Here is a 22,009-nt window from a genome sequence, read left to right as displayed (position 1 = left end):
CTGTCTTTTACCATGGAGGCATTGGCCAAATGCTGGTGACTTTGAGCTTCTGTTTTAACATTTGAGGAGTACATAGGTCAGGAGAATAATTCTGTCGTCATTTGAGGCTGAGGAGTCTAATAGAAAACTCTGCAGAAGGGTGGGACTTAAAAGAGTTATACTTTTAGCAAAAATAGTGATCTAGAAATAAATCACCTTGTTCATCTAAACTGTGGCATTGGGTAGCGGGGTGTCAGAAAATCTGAATTTCTAACCACAAGCCAGCCTTCATGCATTTGTGGGGCCTAAATTCACACACCATGTGGACCAAAAAATAAATGCAAATCTTCTCTGGAGGAGAGAACTCAGTATCATAAAGAAGTCATTTCTTCCCAAATTAATCTATAAATTTAGTGCAGTTTTAATCAAAATATCAAGTTTTTATAACTTTATTTTAAAATTCATATTGAACAGCAAAGGCCAAGAATACCTGAGACTGTTTTGAAGAAGACTAAGATGGTAGGAGTACTCACCTCTCCAGATATCAAACATCGCCTTAGGACAGGGATAGATTAAGTGACTAATGGGATGAAATAGAGCTTCCAGGAATTTAACATATGACAGCAGGGGCATTATATGTAAATCACTGTGTGGGTGGGAGGATGGAAAAAGGAGAACTGGTTATACATATGAAAAAATAAAGTTAAATTTTTATCTCATACTGTAACTAAAAGTAACTGCCAGTTAGATTAAATACCTAATTATGAAAGCAAGCCTTTAAAGCTTTAGAAGAAATATAGAGTATATTTATACTCTAACTATAAGAAAGGATTTTTTTAAAATACACAAAATGCATAAACCATTAAGGATTAAAAGTTCAACTGCATTAAAATTTAAAACTTTCTTATAACCAAAGACATAAGAATGTGAGAAGATAAGCTATAGGCTAGTGGGAGAAAATGTTTTTAATGCACATAAAAAATGAATAAGTACTCAGAATATGTAAGACAATTATTCTGGAACAAAATGACAGAGAATCACATAAGAGAAACTAAAATAAGCAAAAAATATGGAAAGATTTTCAAGCTTACTAGTTACCATGGAAATGCAAATAAAAATAGCAATGAAGAAACACCAAAGATGTTGAGAAATAGAAACTCTTAGATATTATTGATGGAGTATAAATGGTAAAATTATTTTGAAGAGCAATTTTGCAACATCCGGTAAAATTGAAGATAAATTAAAAAAAAATTACAGCACATGTGAGCAAGGAGGTATAATAAGAAGGTTCATCATAACATTATTAGTATTAGAAGTTGGAAATAAATCTGCAAGAGGAAGGTAAACTCTGGTATACTTATACAATGGAATACTATACATCAGTTAAAACTAAAAGAATCAGCATGTGAGATACATGTCAGGAATTTGAGGTTGAACCAGAAAAGCAAACTGTAGAATGAGCTGTATGTAGTGTGATACCATTTATATAGTTTGAAAATATACAGACACAAGCTTGATGAGGGCATGTATTTCTTTGTTTGTTCTCTGCTTTATCCCCAGCACCTAGAACTATGCCTAGCACATAGTGGGTGCTCATTAAGTATTTAAAGAATAGAGTGCAAAACAATATTATCAATTGTTTATAGCTCCATACTTATGAATTCATGGTATTAAAAAATTGTGTGGGGAGCAACAAACAACAAATTTTGGATAGTGGTTCCCTCTGGAGAGGGAGGGAGGGGAATGGGTTTGGGGTGGGATATACAGGGTACTTCAACTGTGTTTGTAATGTTTTTAAAAATCTGAATGATACAAAATGTTAAAATTTGATAAAGCTGGGTGGTGAGTATCACAGGTGTTTGTTATGTTCTTCATAATTTTCTCTATATTTCACAATTTAAAATTTTATTACCTCAAAAAGAAAAGACGCATATCAAGTTGTTTGTCCCTATTCAAAATGGCTCTGACTAATCTGCTACTAGAATGTGTGTTCCCTATTAATGTCAGCTCTCATTTGCTGCTATCAGTGTGCCTGCCCTAGTACCCACACCTACAAATTTGAATTTGCTTCTTATCTGTTGGTTAGAAAAAAACAGATTTTGAAGCTTTTTTAGAAGTAATAAAACTTTACAGTTTTGAGTAAGGATTTGAGGAATCATTGGCATGAGCTTAAGTGTGTGTGTATCTAATAATACTAACTTCCATTTTTTGAGTGCTTACCATGTGCCAAACCTTTTGTGAAGTACTTTTCATACATAATATGTTTAATTCTCATGGTATCCTGATGTAAGACAGATATTGTACCCATTTTAAGGGATGAAAAAACTCCAACCCAAGATAAAGAGCCTTGCCCAAGGTATATAATGTATATAATAAGTGGTAAAGCTGGAATTCATATTTAGTTCTATTAGACCATCTCACTACTGTTCAGAGATGAGGGCATGCACTTCCTGGTTCTTTTTTTTTTTTTAATAAATCTTTATTGTTCAGATTATTACAATTGTTTCTCCTTTTTTCCCCCCATATCTCCCCATCACCCGGTTCCCTCCCCCCCCCCCCCCCCCCCGTTGTCCTTATCCATAGGTGTATGATTTTTGTCCAGTCTCTTCCCATACCCCCCACACAGACACCCCTTACCCCCTGAGAATTATCAATTCACTCCCATTCTATGCCTCTGATTCTATTATGTTCACCAGTTTATTCTGTTCCTCAGATTTTTAATTCACTTGATTTTTAGAATCACTTGTTGATAGATATGTATTTGTTGTTGTTCATAATTTTTATCTTTACTTTTTTCTTCTTTTTCCTCTTTTTAAAGAATACCTTTCAGCATTTCATATAATACTGGTTTGGTGGTGATGAACTCATTTAGCTTTTTCTTATCTGTGAAGCTCTTTACCTGCCCTTCAATTCTGAATGATAACTTTGCTGGGTAGAGTAGTCTTGGTTGTAGGTTCTTGCTATTCATCACTTTGAATATTTCTTGCCATTCCCGTCTGGCCTGCATAGTTTCTGTTGAGAAATCAGTTGACAGTCGTATGGGTGCTCCCTTGTAGGTAACTAACTGTTTTTCTCTTGCTGCTTGTAAGATTCTCTCTTTGTCTTTTGCCCTTGGCATTTTAATTATGATGTGTCTTGGTGTGGTCCTCTTTGGATTCCTCTTGTTTGGGGTTCTGTGCGCTTCCTGAACTTGTAAGTCTATTTCTTTCACCAGGTGGGGGAAGTTTTCTGTCATTATTTCTTCAAATAGGTTTTCAGTATCTTGCTCTCTCTCTTCTGGCACCCCAAAAATTCGGATATTGGTACGCTTAAAGCCATCCCGGAGGCTCCTTATGCTATCCTCACACTTTTGGATTCTTCTTTCTTTCTGCCTCTCTGGTTGGGTGTTTTTTTTCTTCCTCATATTCCAGATCTTTGGTTTGACTCTTCGGGTGCGGTGGTCTACTCTGTATATTTTTTATTTCAAACAGTGTATGCATAATTTCTGACTGGTCCTTTTCCATTTTTTTTTGGTATTCTCATTTAGGTCCTTGAAGGTCTCTTCAAGTTTCTCAGCGGTTTTTAGAAGATTCTTGAGTAACCTTATAAATATGGTTCTGAACACTGTGTCGTCCATTAGTTTACTTTCATCTATCTCTCCTACTTGTGACATACATTGATGTCTCCACATTTTGGCTGCCTCCCTGTGTTGATGGAGTGGCTTTGTGTGGTCGGTGGCCTATAGGGGCCGGTAGCTCAGCTTCCCCAATCACTCTAGGTGGTCGCTCTTGGTACTCCCCTTTGTGGGCTGAGTGGAAAGTCTTGGTGTAGTTAAAAGCCCTGATTGCTGTTGGTACACTGGGAGGAATTGACCTCCGGTCCCATTGGTTGTGAGGGCCTGCTGTGTCTATAACGGAAGAATTGCTGTGCTGGAGACACAGTAGGGCTTTGGTGCTCACTGAGTCTGCCTCTTGAATGTGTCCCTTATGAGAGTGGTTGAAATCTGGTGTCGTCCACACCGACAGAAAAGTCACTCTCACTCTCCGACCGATGGCCGAGAGTCCCGTAGGCGTCTGGGTCCCCCGCGTGTCCCCAGAAACTGGAGTTCAGAGTGGTTGGGATTGTTGGTATCACTGGCGGGAATTGATCTCCAAGCCAGTTGGCTGTGAGGATCAGCAGTGTCTCCGCTGGGAGAGCTTCTGTGCTCAGCTTGAATGGGGCGGAGTCTCAGGGTGGCGCAGACAAGCTTTGGTTTCCCGTCTGCTCCGCCCTAAGAGGGGCGGGTTCTCCGTGCCTGAATTAATGGCTGCGCGCCTCTGAGAGAAGGCAGCTTTCAAGCCTCTCCCGCTGCCTAACAGACCAGTTTCTCCCCAGCTGGGGCTGGATTTCAGTGCAGACTGGAGGTTTTGTTTTTCTCCCGAACGAGAAATCCAGTCACTGGGAGGGCTGTGCTCAGCTTGGATGGGGCGGAGTCTCAGGGTGGCGCAGACAAACTTGGTTTCTGTCCGTGCCGCCCTAAGAGGGCAGGTTTCTCTGTGCCCGAATTAATGGCTGCGCGCCTCTGAGAGAAGGCAGCTTTCGAGCCTCATCCGCTGCCAAACAGACCAGTTTCTCCCCGACCGCAGCTGGATTTCAGTGCAGTCGGGAGGTTTTGTTTTTCTCCCAAATGAGAAAGCTAGCCACGCAGCGTTTGCTGCCCTCCCTCTCCGCGAGCTGCGAGCAAGCCTGCCGCGTATTCAGCCACCCGCCCTTTCCGCACTCACGGATCTCCGCACCTCCACAGCTCCTGAGGCTGGGCGTCACCCTCTCTTTTTTTCTCTAGTTGTAGGTTTTCCACTCTGCCAGCTTTCCGGTGGTTCTGGACGGTGTGCGCTCTGTTTTCCAGTTGTAGTTTCAAAATTGTTGTGGTAGGCAACAGTTAGGTGTTTACCTTATGCCGCTATCTTGGTTTCTCTCCACTTCCTGGTTCTTAAATGGTCATTTTGCACATACTTAGTAATGTCTTCTAGTTTATTTTGTAGTTTTGAGATTTGCTTATCTTATAAATAAAAATGTTGATAATTGTGGAGAGCATTTTCTTCATATTTAGGGAAAGTATGTAATTTAAATTCTTAAGCCCCTTGTATAGGCTTTCTTGTAATTCATGAGGACTCTGGATGTAGATTTAAAAATCCATTTAATAACTAAGTTCCCCCAATTATGTGGTTACAGGGGTAACTGAGGTTATCATAAGAATATTTACTTCATGATATGACAGTTAAAAAACTAGTACCCATTTAAATATCCCAGAATCTACTTTTCTTTCCCACTGTCTTTGTTGGTCTTTCCTGATTGTTATATTTCAAACAATATACTATAAATCAGTGCTTATCCCTGGGAACATGAAATTTCTTAACTTTCAAAGGATGTAGAATTTCACAAAACCCTGAGAGTGATGTTACAGAATTGATTACATATAAAATCATTGGAAAATGAGGATTTGATCAAGTTAGACTAGTTACCAATTAGAGAAAAGAAAATAACAGAAATGATGACATGATAGGTACTTTGAAAAATTATGTATCTCACATGACTAAGGAAAGCCCTTGGGAAAAGTGATAAAGTCCTTGAATATTATACAGAAAATTAGGCTCTTTATGGTTATAGTACAAAACTCAATATGAAGTAAAGATGCAATATTCTGATGTCATAATTTCATTGTAAAGATTATGTAAAAAATTTTAATTTATTCTTGCTCTAAGAATTTGCACATAGTTAAATAAATGTAAGAAAGGATTTTCATGATTTTTAGTTCTTTTTAGATAACTACTCAACACTTTCTTTTCCTTTTACAATGAAATGTTGGTTCCTGTTTAAGAAAACTTAATTTCAATTGCTGTCATTTTTTACCAGTTATCTTCTGATAATGAAGACCTCAATTTATCTATATCTCAATTTATCAAGAGTTATTATAGTCATATGTTGGGGTTTGATGGGGACATACAGAGAAGTTCTATAATTCAGAAACTCATAGATTTCAGTGTGTGTGTGAAGGAGTGTCTCCTGTTTTATTAGGGACTTTGGAGTTAAAAACATATTACAACTATTAACTAATTAGGCTAGACTGAGTTTTCATTTGAGAGGATTGGACCAGAACTCCAAGAACTTGTTTAAAACTTTACATTCACTGCATTTGCTTACTTTGGGGTAAGAACTATAGATAATTTAACCAGTCTCCTAGCCTAAATTCTTATTTTTCTATAATTTTTTTCTTTTAAATTTCTTTATTGATTAAGGCATCACATATTTGTCCTCATGCCCCCATTCCCATCCCACACCCCTCCCCACACATGCTCCCACCCCCCTGTTGTCCCCAACCGCTGGTTAGGCGCATATGCTTGCACACAAGTCCTTTGGTTGATCTCTCCCCTTTACCCCCACCCTCCCCTACCCTCCCTCGGAGGCCCGACAGTCTGATCGGTGCCTCCTTGTTTCTGGGTCTGTTCTTGATCATCAGTCTATGTTGTTCATTATTTCCATTAGATGAGTGAGATCATGTGCTATTAGAAATACACTTATAAGAACCGAAAATGAGACAAGCATTAATGGTTATGGTGACAGGAAATGAATCAGTCTGTAGTGAGTTTCTTTCTGGGCCAACAGTTCTTTTGAGACCCAATTACAATGTCCACCAGTTCCTTATGTGTACATGTCAGCACTGACATTACAGTTCTGGATGGTGGAGAAATGGTGGTAATGCAGGTCCGACTCTCTCTGGTTTGGTCCTGGGCAACCTGCAGTGATGGACAGCTGCTAACTGCTAGTATGGGAAGACCAAGTCAGCGTCTTCCATCTCTGGACTGCTTCTCTTCTGTCTTCGTGGCTGGAGTAGTCCTGTCGATTCCTCTCTGTTGCTGGAATCCACATGGTCTCGGAGTTGTTTTCTGAAAATATACAAACATATTCTTGACCAAAAGTTAATAAAGGAATATTTTCTATAAATTTGACTTGGGATCCTATTTCATTTTTTGCCCAAATGATTTTCCTCTGGCTTGTTTTGACACCTTGTGTGTTTTTCATGGGTGTCTTGCTTTTAGCCTTACAATTAATTTTCTAAAGTATTAATTTTCCATATTTTTCTATAATTTATCTACTTTCTTTACCTATGATTCTCTAATACCAAAATTTTTAAAAAATTGATTTTAGAGAGAGTGGAAGGTGAGGGGAGGAGAAAAAGAGAAACATTGATTTATTGTTCCACTTATTTATGCATTCATTGGTTGATTCCTGACCAGGGATTAAACCCGCAACCATTTTGGGGACGACGCTCTAACCAACTGTTGTTAATCCTCACCGAGGATATTCATTGATTTTTAAATAGAGTGAAAGGGATTGGGAGAGACAGAGAGAGAGAGAAATATTGATGTGAAGGCGACATTGAGTGGTTGCCTCCTGCACACTCCCAGACTGGGATTGCAGATGGAGCCTGCAACTGAGGTGCGTTGTACCCATGACTGGAATTAAAACCAGGACCCTTCAGTTGGCAGGTCAATGATCTAACCACAGAGCAACCTGCTAGGGCTCTAATACCAAAATTTTTAACAGGTAATACTTTGAGGTAAAAAAAATGAGAAAACTAAAGTCAGAGTATTGAAGTTTTCATTAAGGTAGATTTATTCAATTCAAAATTATTAGCTTTTTTAAAGATTATATTCATTCTTGGTTTAAAATACACTTTCATGTAACAATAATAATTTTTTCAATAACCTTATTGACAAAAAATTAAAACCTGATCACTCACTTTATTTTTTATGAAAATCCAAGAGTTTTGGAACCTAGCCACTTCAGAGATCTTTCTGAAATTCTTATTTAATTATGTCACTTTCTTGCCTTAAATCCTTCAGGGTAGACTACTGTGGCCCACAGCAATATAATCCCACTGGGGTTTTCAATCCATATGTGCATTATTTTCTCTAGATTAAATAAAATACCTTTTTTATATATTTCCCCTAAATTTTCAAATTTATAAAGATACTCTTATGATGATGATCAACTTATTTTAAAAGTTTGACTGACTTTCAGTAGCCTTTTGTCATTACGTTTTTTGTAATTATATAATTCCTATCATGTGTGGAACACATTAAAATGCTTCACCAGTAAAGATAAAACTATAAGGGGGAAATTTTATTTGATAATATAATAATTAAAATTTTGATACAGTAAAAAAACATATAAACCACATTGAAAGATATATTTATCTTTCAATGTGGTTTATATGTTTTCTTACTATATTTAACACACTGTATTTGAAAAATTAAGATATATAATTGTTACTATAAATATTATCACTCAATAATAAAAATACTGAAAAAGGAAAATCAGTAAGGAACATGAATAGCAATTCACAAAAGATATAAACTCTTCTAATTAATATGAAAAAAGTTCATCTTTACTAAAAAAAAAGTTTTAACCTAAAACAAGATGATTTTTGCCCAGCCGGTGTGGTTCAATGGTTGAGCATTGATACCTGTGAACCAGGAGGTCAGGGTTTGATTCCCGGTCAGGGTACATGCCCAGGTTGTGGGCTATATCCCCAGTGGGGGCGTGCAGGAGGCAGCTGTTCAATGATTCTCATTGTTGATGTTTTTCTCTCTCTCTCCCCCTTCCTCTCTGAAATCAATCTTTTTAAAAAGTTTTTTTTTTCAGCACTTAGCAGAATTTAAAAATATCTGTGTGGCAAGGGTTTGGAGAAATGGACTCTCCTCACTGCTGGTGGAACTACATATTGGTATGTTCTTTTGGGGATAATTTGACTATATGTACCAAAGCCTTACATTTTAAAAAATCCCTTTTTACTTAGCAATACATTGTTCTGGAAATGTACTTAGAAAAATAACTAAGGATGTGGCTAATATTTGGCTGTTAGAAGATTTGTCATAGTGTGGTTTTTTAAAAATATATTTTTTTTTATTGATTTCAGAGAGGAAGGGAGAGGTGGGGAGAGAGAGAGAGAGAGAGAAACATCAATGATGAGAGAGAATCGTTGATTGGCTGCCTTGTGCATGCCCCACTCTGGGGATCAAGCCCACAACCTGGGCATGTGCCCTGACCGAAAATCAAACCATAACCTCCTGGTTCATAGGTCAACATTTAACCACTGAGCCTCGCTGGCCGGGCCATCATAGTATTTTATAAGAGTAAAATATTGCAAGCAATCTAAACATCCAACAATTATATTTTAGTTTTAAAAAGAAAAGAGATTATGGTTTATTCATACAGTGAATGCTACTCAGCCATTAAGAATGATTTTGTCAATAAAACTTTAATGAGGTAGCAAAATATTTATGAGATATTAGGTTTGAAATACAGGAACAGCAGAATTTTTTAACAGGTGGTGGAATTTTTTTCTCCATTAAAAAAATATTTTCAATGGGCATGTATTTATAATTAAATAATTATTGGGAATCATTATAGAATAAATCCATGGTATATTCTCTACTTGTCTCTCCTTTTTCATACACAGCACTCCTAAAAGTCTCTCAGAGTACATCATCCTTACATGCTTCTGTAAGGAGTTCCTGCTCATCTTTTCAAGTCAGTTCAAATGACACCACCATGCAGTCTTTCCTAACCACTTTGTTTTCTCTGCTAATTCCACACAATTATCTTGTATAATTATTTACATGTATTTATAATGTCTTTTCCACCAGGAAATTAACTCCTATCTCATTCATTCATTTAATAAATATTTGTGAGTGTTTATTATGTGCCTGGCACAAGCGTGTTAGGTACTGCAGATCTAACCATGAACCATGCCGACAGGTTCCCCCTCCCTTCAAGAAGATATCATGGCAGTACATTGTAATATTAAGCTTTATAATGGAAGTGTAGAATGCTTAGAAGATCCACAGATCTATCCCAGGCTGGATGGAGAGGGAAGGCTTCGTTGAGGGGATGATAGCTGAATAGTAACAAGAAAACAAATGTTAGCCAGGTGAAGGGGTAGGAGGAGGTAGTTTCAGGTAGCAGAACAGCCTAAACCAGTGATGGCGAACCTATGACACGCGTGTCAGCACTGACACGAGTAGCCATTTCTGATGACACGTGGCCGCATGCCAAGGATGAAACATTTGCTGCTCCTGAGGATGAAACATTTGCGACTAGAGTCTTGGAGTTAGTTTTTTCCTCAAAGTGACACACTACCCGAGTTATGCTCAGTTTTTTGGCAAAGTTAGACACACCAAGCTCAAAAGGTTGCCCATCACTGGCCTAAACAAAGGCCTGAAATTTTAAAACCATGTTAAGTTTCAGGAAGGTCATTGTGGTGTTTGTGGATATTGAGGTTGATTTCTGATAGAAAATAATTATATGTAATTTTATCTTGAAAGAAGCTCCAGAATTCATATCTTCTGCGAGAGTTTAGGAAGTTATATGAAAAAGCATATGTTAGCCTTGACTGGTTTGGCTCAGTGGATGGAGCATCGGCCTGCGGACTGAGGGGTCCCAGGTTCGATTCCAGTAAAGGGCATGTACCTTGGTTGCGGGCACATCCCCAGTGGGAGGTGTGCAGGAGGCAGCTGATTGATGTTTCTCCCCCATTGATGTTTCTGACTCTCTATCCTTCTCCCTTCCTCTCTGTGAAAAATCAATAAAATACATTTTGGAAAAAAAAAAAGCATATGTTATAGAAAGCATCCCAATGTTGAATTAAGCAGAAATTCAAGTGTGATTGGCATGTTTGTTATTTCTTAAGTATTTGTATAAAAATATTCTCACTAAGGATTAAAAAATTAGTGTGAAGTTATTAAAAGTTTGAATTAAAAAGAGTATTTTAATTCTCTATCTTGTAATCTTGACTGGTCCTAATAAAATGGTGCTTGGTGAGCTTACTTAGAGAATGCCTTTGAATTAATAAATGAAAATTATGGCATTTTAATAGCAATTTTTGCATGTACATGTGTTCTAAAAAGAAAGAGATGTTACTTGTAGCAGAGTAAAAATTTCTCATAACTTTTAACCCTTTGCGTTTAACATGTCTTCCTTGGAAATTGTCTTCAAAATCTCTTCTGTCTCCTAGTAAATTGTTTCTCAGCATTTGTGTTTCCTATATGGATTTTAAAGTTTTTTTTTCTCTTTACAACTGTATTCCAAACATCTATTCCTATTTTCATTTCCAAATAAAAGTCAGTATTATAAAGCCAATGGATAAAATTGCAATGTGGCCCTCATTAAATCAGTTCCTTTCTCTGTGATCATGTGAATTATATTTACTATTTGTTGTATATCAGAATCTTTGGGCTTATACAGTGTATTTGTAGGCCTTTTTTGTTTGTTTTCTTGATTAGGTACTATGGTTTCTCAAGATTTCTTAAATAAGAGATTAAATAAACCAGTTTTTCTTTTCTGCTTTGTAGATTTCTTGATAATCGGCTGTTTGCTACCTGCTCTGATGACACTACGATAGCACTATGGGATCTGAGAAAATTGAACAACAAAGTATGCACTTTACATGGTCACACTAGCTGGGTGAAGAACATCGAATATGATACTAATACAAGACTCTTAGTAACATCAGGATTTGATGGAAATGTCATTATTTGGGACACTAACAGGTTTGTGAATAGGAGATCATGTTAGGATTTTTTTTAAGATGATAAACATTCAGTGTTCTGTCTCAGCTTTTATATCTTTAGGAGAAAGAAACTGGTTTTGTGGGGGGAAAAAAACAAAAAATGATTCTATCTTTTGTTGCTTGCACTTAGTCATATATTGCATCTAAAAAAAATTGGAGAAATTCTATGGAAACGAGTCCAAGTAGCATAGTTAATGATGAAAAAATGGTTTATAAGATTAAGTTTCCTGAACTGAAGTGTTTTTCACTCTTTTGTCCTTCAATTCTATTTTTTCCCCACTTTTTTTTTTTTTTTTTAATCCTTACCCGCGGATATTTTTCCATTGATTTTTAGAGCAACTGCAAGAGAGAGGGAACGACAAAGAGAAAGAAACATCGATGTGAGAGAGACACATTCATTAGTTGCCTCCTGCACACGCCCTGACCAGGGTCCAGGTCAGGGAGGAGACTGCAACCGAGGTACATACCCTTGACCGGAATCGAACCTAGAACCCTTCAGTCTGCAGGCTGACAGTCTATCCACTGGGCCAAACCAGCTAAGGCTGTCTTTCAATTCTAAATCTGTTTTTACTTGGCCATTTGTGCACTGTGTTTTCATCATTCAAAGAGTAGTTAGTCTCTCAATTGGGGTGGTACTGATCCCTAGGAGAATGTTTGGAAATAATGTGTGGTACAATTTTAGTTGTCACTATGGAAGAAAAGAGGACTTGTACTAGTCAGCCAGGGGTTAGAGTTTCTAAACATCCTATAGTACATGGGACAGTTTGCATAATGGACCAATTATATCACCTAAAATGTCAGTGATGCCTCTGTTTTGAAACACTAATAAAATGTCTCCTTACAGAGAAATTGATTATTTAAAGAGTTGAGATTTGAGAAATAATTAAACATATCTGTTGCTAGCTATGGTGAAATAACAATACAGTAATACACCAAGATCATTTCTGAAATATTCTTTCAAAGGTCATATGTAAAAAGAAAAGGGATATTCTGAAAGATTTCTAGCTATGCATGTTGCTTGAGCAGGGGATAGAGCTACATAATGATTATCTTTATTATTTTTTTAAGATTTTTTATTTTTTTAATTTTAATTTTAATTTTTTAAATATATTTTATTGATTTTTTACAGAGAGGAAGAGAGAGGGATAGAGAGCCAGAAACATCGATGAGAGAGAAACATCGATCAGCTGCCTCCTGCACACCCCCCACTGGGGATGTGCCCGCAATCAAGGTACATGCCCTTAACCGGAATCGAACCCGGGACCCTTGAGTCCGCAGGCCAACGCTCTATCCACTGAGCCAAACCGGTTTCGGCTATTTTTATTTTTATTTTTTTATTGATTTCATAGAGAGAGAGAGAGAGAGAGAGAGAGAGAGAGAGAGAGAGAGAGATGATCATAGAGAATCATTGATTGGCTGCTTCCTGCATGCCCCCTATTGGGGATCGAGCCCACAATCCAGGCATGTGCCCTTGACCAGAATCGAACCCAGGACCCTTCAATCCATAGGGCGACGCTCTATCCACTGAGCCAAACCGACTAGGGCCATACTGATTATCTTTAGACTAAGACAAAGATACCTGTTAAAAAATTTTAAATTTAGAAATAAAATTTGAGTAAGAATATAAATGATAACTTCCAAATTAGTAGAAGGACAAAAGTTAATAAAATATGATCAATTCAATAGAGGTAGAAAAGATGGGGAAAATCATTTTAAAAAAAACAGGTAGCCCTGGCCAGGTGGTTCAGTTGTTTGGATTGCTGACCTGTACACTAAAAGATTGCAGGTTGAATTCCTGGCCAGAGCACATACCTAGGTTTCAGGTTTGATCTTTGATTAGGTCATGTTCGGGAGGCAACTGATGGATATTTCATCTCACATCAATGTTTCACAATGCAATCATATAATTCCTATCATAGGTGGAACATATTAAAATGCCTTATCAGTAAAGATAAAACTAAAAGGGGAAAAATTGATTTGACAATATAATAATTAAAATTTTGATACAGTAAGAAAACATAAACCACATTGAAAGATAGAAATATGTGTGGAAAATATATTTAACATACTGTATTTGAAAAATTAAGCATAAAAATATGGTAGGCAGATAATATATCCTATCTAATAAAGAGGGAATATGCTAAATGACTGCCCTGCCCTTAAAGATAGTGGCACCCACAGCCACAAGATGGTGGCACCCAGTCCCCTCAGCCCCACCGGGGCATCAGGCACGCGGCAAGGCCAGGCCCACCCCCAGGTGGGCCCGGCTTTGCCGGGCGCCTGCCTCTGGAGTGCCCCAGTCCCCTCAGCCCCACAAACTGCCCAGGGCCAGTCCGAGGCACAGGCAAGCCTCGGCAGCTTCCCAGCCACCCAGGGCCACCCGAGGCTCAGGTAACCAGGGCCAGCCGAGGCTTGCACTGCCGGCAGTGACAGCAGCAGAGGAGTGATGGTGGCGTTGCCTTCCCCTGATCACCAGGTCGCCTCCCGCCCCTGAGGGCTCCCAGACTGAGCCGGGGGCAGGCTGGGCTGAGGGCCCTCCCCTCCAGTACATGAATTTTCATGCACTGGGCCTCTAGTATATATATATATCAATAATCACAATAAATGTATATGTACTAAACTAGTCCGTTAAAAAATAATGATAGATTGGATTATAAAACAAAACCCAACTATATGTTCTTTATAAGGGATATATCCAAACCAAACAGAACACTTGGAAACCAGACAAGCACAGAAAATTATGGGAAAAAATAACGGGCAAATACAAAAAAAAAGAAAACAGTTGTATCTACATTAATAGCAGACAAAATAGAGTTTAAGGCATTATTAGTGATAAAAAGGTACTATATGAAAAGATTTATTTCACTAGAAATAAAAGACTTCTTATCCTGTATGCACCTAATAACATAGCCTCAAACTATAAAAAGCAAAACAAAACTGAATTACAAGAAAAAAGTCAGAATTCCCAACTTAGTGGAAAATAACACCATTCTTTCATTTACTAATAGATAAAATAGACCAAATATTAGTAAGCATTAAAGAATATTTCAATCTTATTAATAAGCTTGATCCATTAGGCATATTTTATAATTCTGCTCCTAACAAATGGTGAATACATCATCTGAAGCAAACTTAGATGTACAAAAATGAGCATGTCCTGAACTACAGAGTAAGTCTCAACCAATATCAAGGAACTGTTATTACACAAACCATTTTCCCTGGCCTCAATATAGATTTATTTATTTATCCTTACCTGAGGATATTTTTTCCATTGCTTTTATTTTTTTTTGTTAATCTTTACCTGAAGATATTTCCCCATCAATTTTTAGAGAGAGTGAAAGGGAGGAGGGAGAGACAGAGAGAGAGAAAAATCGATGTGAGAGAGACACATCAATTGGTTGCCTCCTGTCTGCACCCCAACCAGGACTGGGGATTGAACCTGCAACCAAGGCACACGCCCTTGACCAGAATTGAACTCGGATCCTTCAGTCCGTGGGTCGATGCTGTATCCACTGAGCCAAACCAGCTAGAACTCAAATTGGATTTCAACCTGAACATAAGAGCTACACCTATACAATTCTTAGAAGAAAACATGGGAGTAAATCTTCATACAACACTAAAGCTGAGGTGATAAAAAAAAAAATTGATAAATGCCTCTAAAATTTTAAAACTTTGTGCATCAAATGGCACCATTAAGAAAGTGAAAAGAAAAACTGCAGAATGGGAGAGAATATTTGTAAATCAAATTTGATAAAGAATTTGTGTCCAAAATATATAAAAAACTTGCAACTCACTTATATGTACACAAATTACCCAGTTTAACCTTTTGCACTCGGATGTCGAGATTAAAATTACTCTTTGAATGTATCAATAATTTGAAATATAAAAAAATCCAAATAAATAAGTTTGTATGAAAAGAAACTCCAGTTTTTTATTCTACTGCCGCACTTTGTAAAATCTGGGGTATTTAAAAAATTAAATCCCGAGTAGAATAAAGGAATCGAGAAAAAAGCAAGCGAGTGCAAAGGGTTAAAAATGGGCAAAATATTTGCATAGTTATTTCACCAAGGAAGATATGCAAATGATTAATAAGCACATGAAAAGATGTTCAATGCAGTTAGTCATAAGGGAAATGCAAGTAAAATCCAAATGAGATACCACTTCACACCCACTATGACGGGTTTAATAACAAAACACAACAGGTATTAGCAAGAATGAGAAGAAACGAAGCTCATACATTACTGTAGGAATGTACAATGGGACAGCCATTTTAGAAAGCACATCAGCAGTTTCTCAAAATGTTAAACATAGTTACCATATGACTTAGCAATTCTAGATATCTACCTGAGAGAAATAAATACATCTATTCATACAAAAACTTGTACATGAATGCTGATAGAAGTAGTATTCATAATAGCCAAAAATGGAATCAATCCAACTATCAACTGGTAAATGGATAAACAAAATGTATATCTATATGACAGAATACTATTTGATAATGAAAAGAAACAAAGTTATAACATGGGTGGGCCTCAAAAAATTGTGCTAAGTGAATAAAGCCAAACAAAAGGACCACTTATTATACTAGTATTATTGTTTTTATATGAAATGTCCACAATAGGCAGGACTATAGAGACAGAAAGTAGATTAGTGGTTGTCTGTGGCTGGGAGTAGGGACAGGGAGTGAGTGACTGCTAATAGGAAGGATTTTTTAGGGTGATGAAAATGTGCTAACATTGGATTGTGTTTTGATCACAACTCTAAATTTACTAAAAATCACTTAATTGTATACTTTAAATGATTTAATTTTATGATATGTGAATTATGCCTCAATAAAGCTGTTAAAAACAAACTGATAATTAGAAATAAAACGAAATTTATGAGAAGTATACACTAAAACCTATAGCACATGTTTAAATGGTGAAACTTTAGAAGTATTCTCTTTAAAATCAGGTAGGAGAGCCTGGCCAGCGTGGCTCAGTGGTTGAGCATTGACTTATGTATGAATCAGGAGGTCATGGTTTGATTTCCCAGTATGGGGCGTGCAGGAGGCTCAGTCAACCAATAATCCTGTCATTATTACAGTTTCTTATCTCTCTCTTCCTTTCCCTTCCTCTCTGAAATCAATAAAAATATATTTTTTAAAAATCAGGGAGGAGAAACATGCCTGATATTATTATTGTTTACCATTATTTTGAGGTGGAGGGTGGCAGGGTCCTAGTTGGTGCAATAGAAGAAATAAAGATATAAGGATTGGAAAGGAAAAAATGAAACAATAGCATTCATAGATGATGTGATTGTCTATATCAGGGGTTGGCAAACAGTTTCTATAAAAGACCATGTAATAAATATTTTAGGCTTTGTATGCTATATGGTCTCTGAGCAGCCATGGAATGGCTGTGGCTGTGAATACGTGAATGTGTGTGGCTGTGTTCCAACAAACTTTCTATATAAAAACTGACAATGGTCCAGAGTTGGTCCACAGACCAGTTTTTATGACCCCTGGTCTATATAGAAAACTCTAGAAATTCTGCTGACAAATTATCAGAATTAATAAGAATTAACCAAGACTGCTAGATAGAGATAAGATCGAAATGTAAAAAGCAGTATTGTTCCTAATCACAACAAGCAATTAATTTTTTAAAGTATATATTTAAAAAATGTTTTTATTGATTTTAGAAAGAGGGAAAGAGAGGGATAGAGAGAAACATCCATGGGAGAGACAAACATTGATCAGCTGCCTCCTACACACCCTCTACTGGGGATTGAGCTTGAAACCTGGGCATGTCCCCTGACCAGGAATCGAACCAGTGACCTCTTGGTTCATGGGTTGACGTTCAACTACCGAGCTATGCCGGCCAGGCTAAAGTTTACAGTTTTTAGTAATTAAAAATTTAGTTGATAAACAAGAATAAGTTATAACCAAAATTTTGTATAACTTTTATGGAGAACATTGTAATGTTTCATTTAAGTCATAAGACCTAAATAAAATCTATGGACTAGAAGACTCCTCTAAAACTACAATAAACATTTAAAAATAAAAGGTGTGGTAAACTCATAAAGGAGAGGAAATAGTAAAGGAAGCAATGACAAAATTTTTAAATCTGGAAAGTAGGTAAGTGAGTGGCAACTGACTTAGCAACTTAATTTGACTTCGTAAATACAAAGAAAGCTGAATCTTAGGCTGGCAGTGGGGATAAGTTAAGAGTTTAAGACAACTTATACAAAATCCTCAAAAATCAGAGGGACTAGCAACTCTGGGTACTCTGTAATAGAAGGGGTAGCTAAAGTAAGGAATCATGTGAAAGATATTTGAGAACTTGTGTTTCTTTCCTTAATCCATACCACTAGGCGATTGATTGACCTCCATTTCAAAAGAAGTTTCAAATTTTATTTTCTAAAGAGAATAAAATAGAGAATCTCTGTAGTGAAGGATGCCATACACAGTTAAAGGCTTGGTTACTTACCAAAATCAGGGATACTGACTTACCATATGCACACTGAATATTGAATTCAGAGACCCTTAGCTTCTTCCAGTTAATGAACCAAAGATACTGTAGGAGTTCTTCAAAAAATGGCTCCACCCTACATAATGAAGCTCAGCTTGTCCCACCACTCAGAGTTCCCAATCAGCTTTTTAATTCCCCACTCTTAATTATGAGCAGACAGCTAAACATAGACATTTGAGAAAAGCTCCTAATGTAAAGACCTACACAAATGGGGAAATATTTTGGAGGAAATAGAAACTACATAGGGAAAAGAAAACTTAAAATTTCAAAAACCTATCAATATTGTTGGAGAGAGAAGAAAATACATTTTATGCTTGAAGCATTGAATGTTGACTGTAGGATGCATCAGAGTAGAGAAATAGAGGGGAATTTTAATGAACTGGTATTCTAATTCTTAACATGAGTGATGAGTCATTGGAGTTCATTTTTCTTCAAACTCTTCATATGTTTATATACTTTTCTGTAGGTTTGATATAGTTCACAATTTTAAAAATAATTAACAAAAAAAGTAAATAAAAGGAGGAATAAAAAACATAGGCAAGGAATAAAAAAAGAGCCAGATAGAAGTAAAACAACAACAACAACTATGGAAATTTAAAAACACATAGATGGGTCAAGTAGCAGACACAACTTTAAAAAAATAGTTTGGAATATAGATATTGAAAAAATGCAACAAATGGAAATAAGGAGATATAAAACATGAAAGAGCAAGTATGAGAGGAGAGTGAAATGTGAATGTTTCTAACATCTATTTGGAGCTTTAAAAGATAGAGAAAATAGGTGAGAGGCAATATTGGAATAAAGATAGAGAATTTCCCAGAATATATGAATAACATGAATTTTAAGATGTAGAAAGTTATCCGAAACCGGTTTGGCTCAGTGGATAGAGCGTCGGTCTGTGGACTGAAGGGTTCCAGGTTCGATTCCGGTCAAGGGCATGTACATTGGTTTCAGGCACATCCCCGGTAGGGGGTGTGAAGGAGGCAGCTGGTTGATGTTTCTCTCTCATCGATGTTTCTAGCTCTCTATCCCTCTCCCTTCCTCTCTGTAAAAAATCAATAAAATATAATTTTAAAAAAAAGATGTAGAAAGTTAAATGAATCCCTATAAATAGAAAGAAATCCAAATTTGTACCTATCAGAGTGAAAATAAAATACTCCAAAGACAAAGAGAAGATCAACTAGAGGGAAAAAAAGAAAAGTTATCCAAAGTAACAATGAGACTGATAGCAGATGTAAAAATAGCAACAATGGAAGCCAGAACTTGGGGGAATGTCCTTGATATTCAGAAAGAAATCACTATCAACCTAAAAGTATATGCTCAGCTAAATTTTTTATTCAACTTTATTTATTTTTAACATTTTAATTTTTTAATATATATTTTATTGATTTTTTACAGAGAGGAAGGGAGTGGGATAGAGAGTTAGAAACATTGATGAGAGAGAAACATTGATCAGCTGCCTCTTGCACACCTCGTACTGGGGATGTGCCCACAACCAAGATATATGCCCTTGACTGGAATCAAACCTGGGACCTTTCAGTCCGCAGGCCGACTCTCTATCCACTGAGCCAAACCGGTTAGGACTTAAATTTTATTTTATTGTTTTAAGTATTACAAATAGTAGTACATATGTCTCCTTTTTTTTCCTCATTGACCTTCCCCCGGCCTCCCCTACCCCCTCAGCTAAATTTTTAAAAAGAAGAGTAAAATAAATATTTTTAGAATAATAAAAAGTGAGTTTACCTCAACAAAGTCTTTAAAAATATAGATATAGATATATACATATATATATTAGAGGCCCGATGCACAAAATTCGTGCAAGGGGCTCTGCCCTTGCAGCCGCTGCGGCTGCTGTCTTGGCCCTTGCAGCCTTGACCTTGTCCGGAAGGTCGTTTGGCTGTCCCGTCTAATTAGCATATTACGCTTTTTTGTGTGTGTGTGTGTGTGTGTGTGTGTGTGTGTGTGTGTGTGTATGGAAGAATAATCTAAGAAGGAAAATTGGAGATGAAAGAGTGAATGGTGAGCAAAAGAATTAATCATGTGTAAGTCTAATCCTGTGTACTGTAGATTGACTGTAAATTCTAGTTTGAAGGACAAAAACATGACTTTCACCGATCCTTATATTTATGATAACTCTAGGTTTTGTTGGTTTGATTTCTTCTATAGGTGTACAGAAGATGGGTGTCCACATAAGAAATTTTTCCACACACGTTTTCTTATGCGAATGAGATTAACTCCAGATTGTTCCAAAATGTTGATCTCAACATCCTCTGGATATCTCTTGATTTTGCATGATCTTGACTTAACCAAGTCTTTAGAAGTAGGCAGCTATCCCATTTTGAGAGCAAGAAGAACTACATCAAGTTCAGGTAAGCTTTTTTTTTTTTGAAGAATTTTCCAAAGAATCTCAGACATAGGGATGTTATGTTTCCATTCTGAGAATGTTAGCAGGAAGAAGGAAGAAAATTAAAAGACATTCTTTAGAAAGGTCAGTGAGAGCTTTTCCTCATGGAAAGATAATGATCTATATGTATCTCTGACATAGCATTAACTTGTGCCTCTGATCACAAATGATCTAGGAAGAATAACTGCTAACTCTAAAAATATTTCCATTAGCATTATGCTAGCCAGAAAACCTTTCATCAGTATTTCTAAATCATCACTATCTCAAAAATTAATGATGGTCTGAGGTAGTATCAATTTTTTTAAGTTCTTCTGGAACCCAATAGAGCTTTTAAGTTATAGTCAATATGGAATTTTAGTTTTAATTCTGTAGTGTATCCTCGACTTCCAAATGCTCAGACACAGGTAGCCAGGGCCATCTTACCTCATGACCTCTAAACATTCTCTTGCTGAAGTCCTGTTCCTTCTCCTATTGCTGATTTCATTGGACTTAAGTGCAACTGGGGCTCAGAAAAATCTATGCACTATAATTTATCCACATTATGTGATAGAAACTATATTTCATCTACCTTTGGAAAAAAGAGGGCTGATCTGGGAACATACCCACTTGGAACACATAATGTTCATAAAATGCTATTAAAGAATTAGCTTCAAATGGTTAGACTCTTTCTCCTGTGTAGATAGGGCCATTTCTTTGGAATGTGTAGGCCTCATTGTACTGCAACTGCCCAATTGCTAAAAGTAGAAATTTAGGTTTACCAATTTATTTGCAAGCAAGGGATATAATCCTTTTGGATTCAGATTTCTTTTTTCTGGTTAAACATTAATAATCAACTTGAGCTTTCTGAGAAGCAGTAATTTAAAGGCCTAGTTGGCATTTTGTAGTTAAAAAACTAAGTAGGTTTTCTGACTTCTAAGGGTAATTCTGATACTTAATAACATCAAAGGGAACTAACTAATTTAATAAGAAGCTCCCACAGAAGTGTGGGGCCACTAGAAAAGTGTGATGAAATAGATTGCTCTTTAGAGTACTACATCAAACTCAGCTATCTGATACTCATTTTATTTTCCAAGTATTTCAATGTAAAATTTGTATTGCATTTCAAATATAGTATTCACATAATTTCAAGAATGATAATATAAGTTTTTGGTATGCTTTAAGAAAGATCTGTTCATGTTCTTGGTAATGAGCCTGTTGTTTGGAACCTATTCTAACATTAAACAATGGGCTAAACAGCTCAGTTTTCACTCTTATTAATATTTTTTATTCCATTTCATTACATAAATGATGCAGAAGCAATGATGCTCCTGTGTTTATTTTGTTTTTCATTTATATTTCACTTAAGCTAGTCATTGGTATAGAAGATTTTAGAAAGGGACAAGGCCTTAGATAGAACACTTCAGAGAGCTGTCCTATCTTAATCTTAATTATAATAAGCCAGTTTTAAGTGAACATGTACTTGCCATATTTCAGATGGATTTTAATAGCATGGTTCAAGTAGCTGATTAAAAAGTTAAGAGATATCAC

At 36.6% G+C, this 22,009-nt stretch overlaps 1 protein-coding gene across 2 annotated transcripts in view; it reads left to right on the top strand.

Moving 5' to 3' along the window:
• DCAF10 (DDB1 and CUL4 associated factor 10) overlaps positions 1-22,009 on the top strand; it is a 57,351-nt gene that overhangs the window by 16,266 nt on the left and 19,076 nt on the right. For both annotated transcript variants that reach the window (XM_079790569.1, XM_079790568.1), the window contains exons 3-4: positions 11,352-11,549; positions 20,245-20,447. In XM_079790569.1, the coding sequence (XP_079646695.1) occupies positions 11,352-11,549; positions 20,245-20,447 (401 nt within the window). The remainder of the gene's footprint in view (positions 1-11,351; positions 11,550-20,244; positions 20,448-22,009) is intronic.

The sequence above is a fragment of the Cnephaeus nilssonii genome, assembly GCF_951640355.1.
Source record: "Cnephaeus nilssonii genome assembly, chromosome: 14".
NCBI classification, from domain to species: domain Eukaryota; kingdom Metazoa; phylum Chordata; class Mammalia; order Chiroptera; family Vespertilionidae; genus Cnephaeus; species Cnephaeus nilssonii.
The sequence above is the reverse complement of the archived record's forward strand: the minus strand, read 5'-3'. Positions and strand labels throughout refer to the sequence as shown.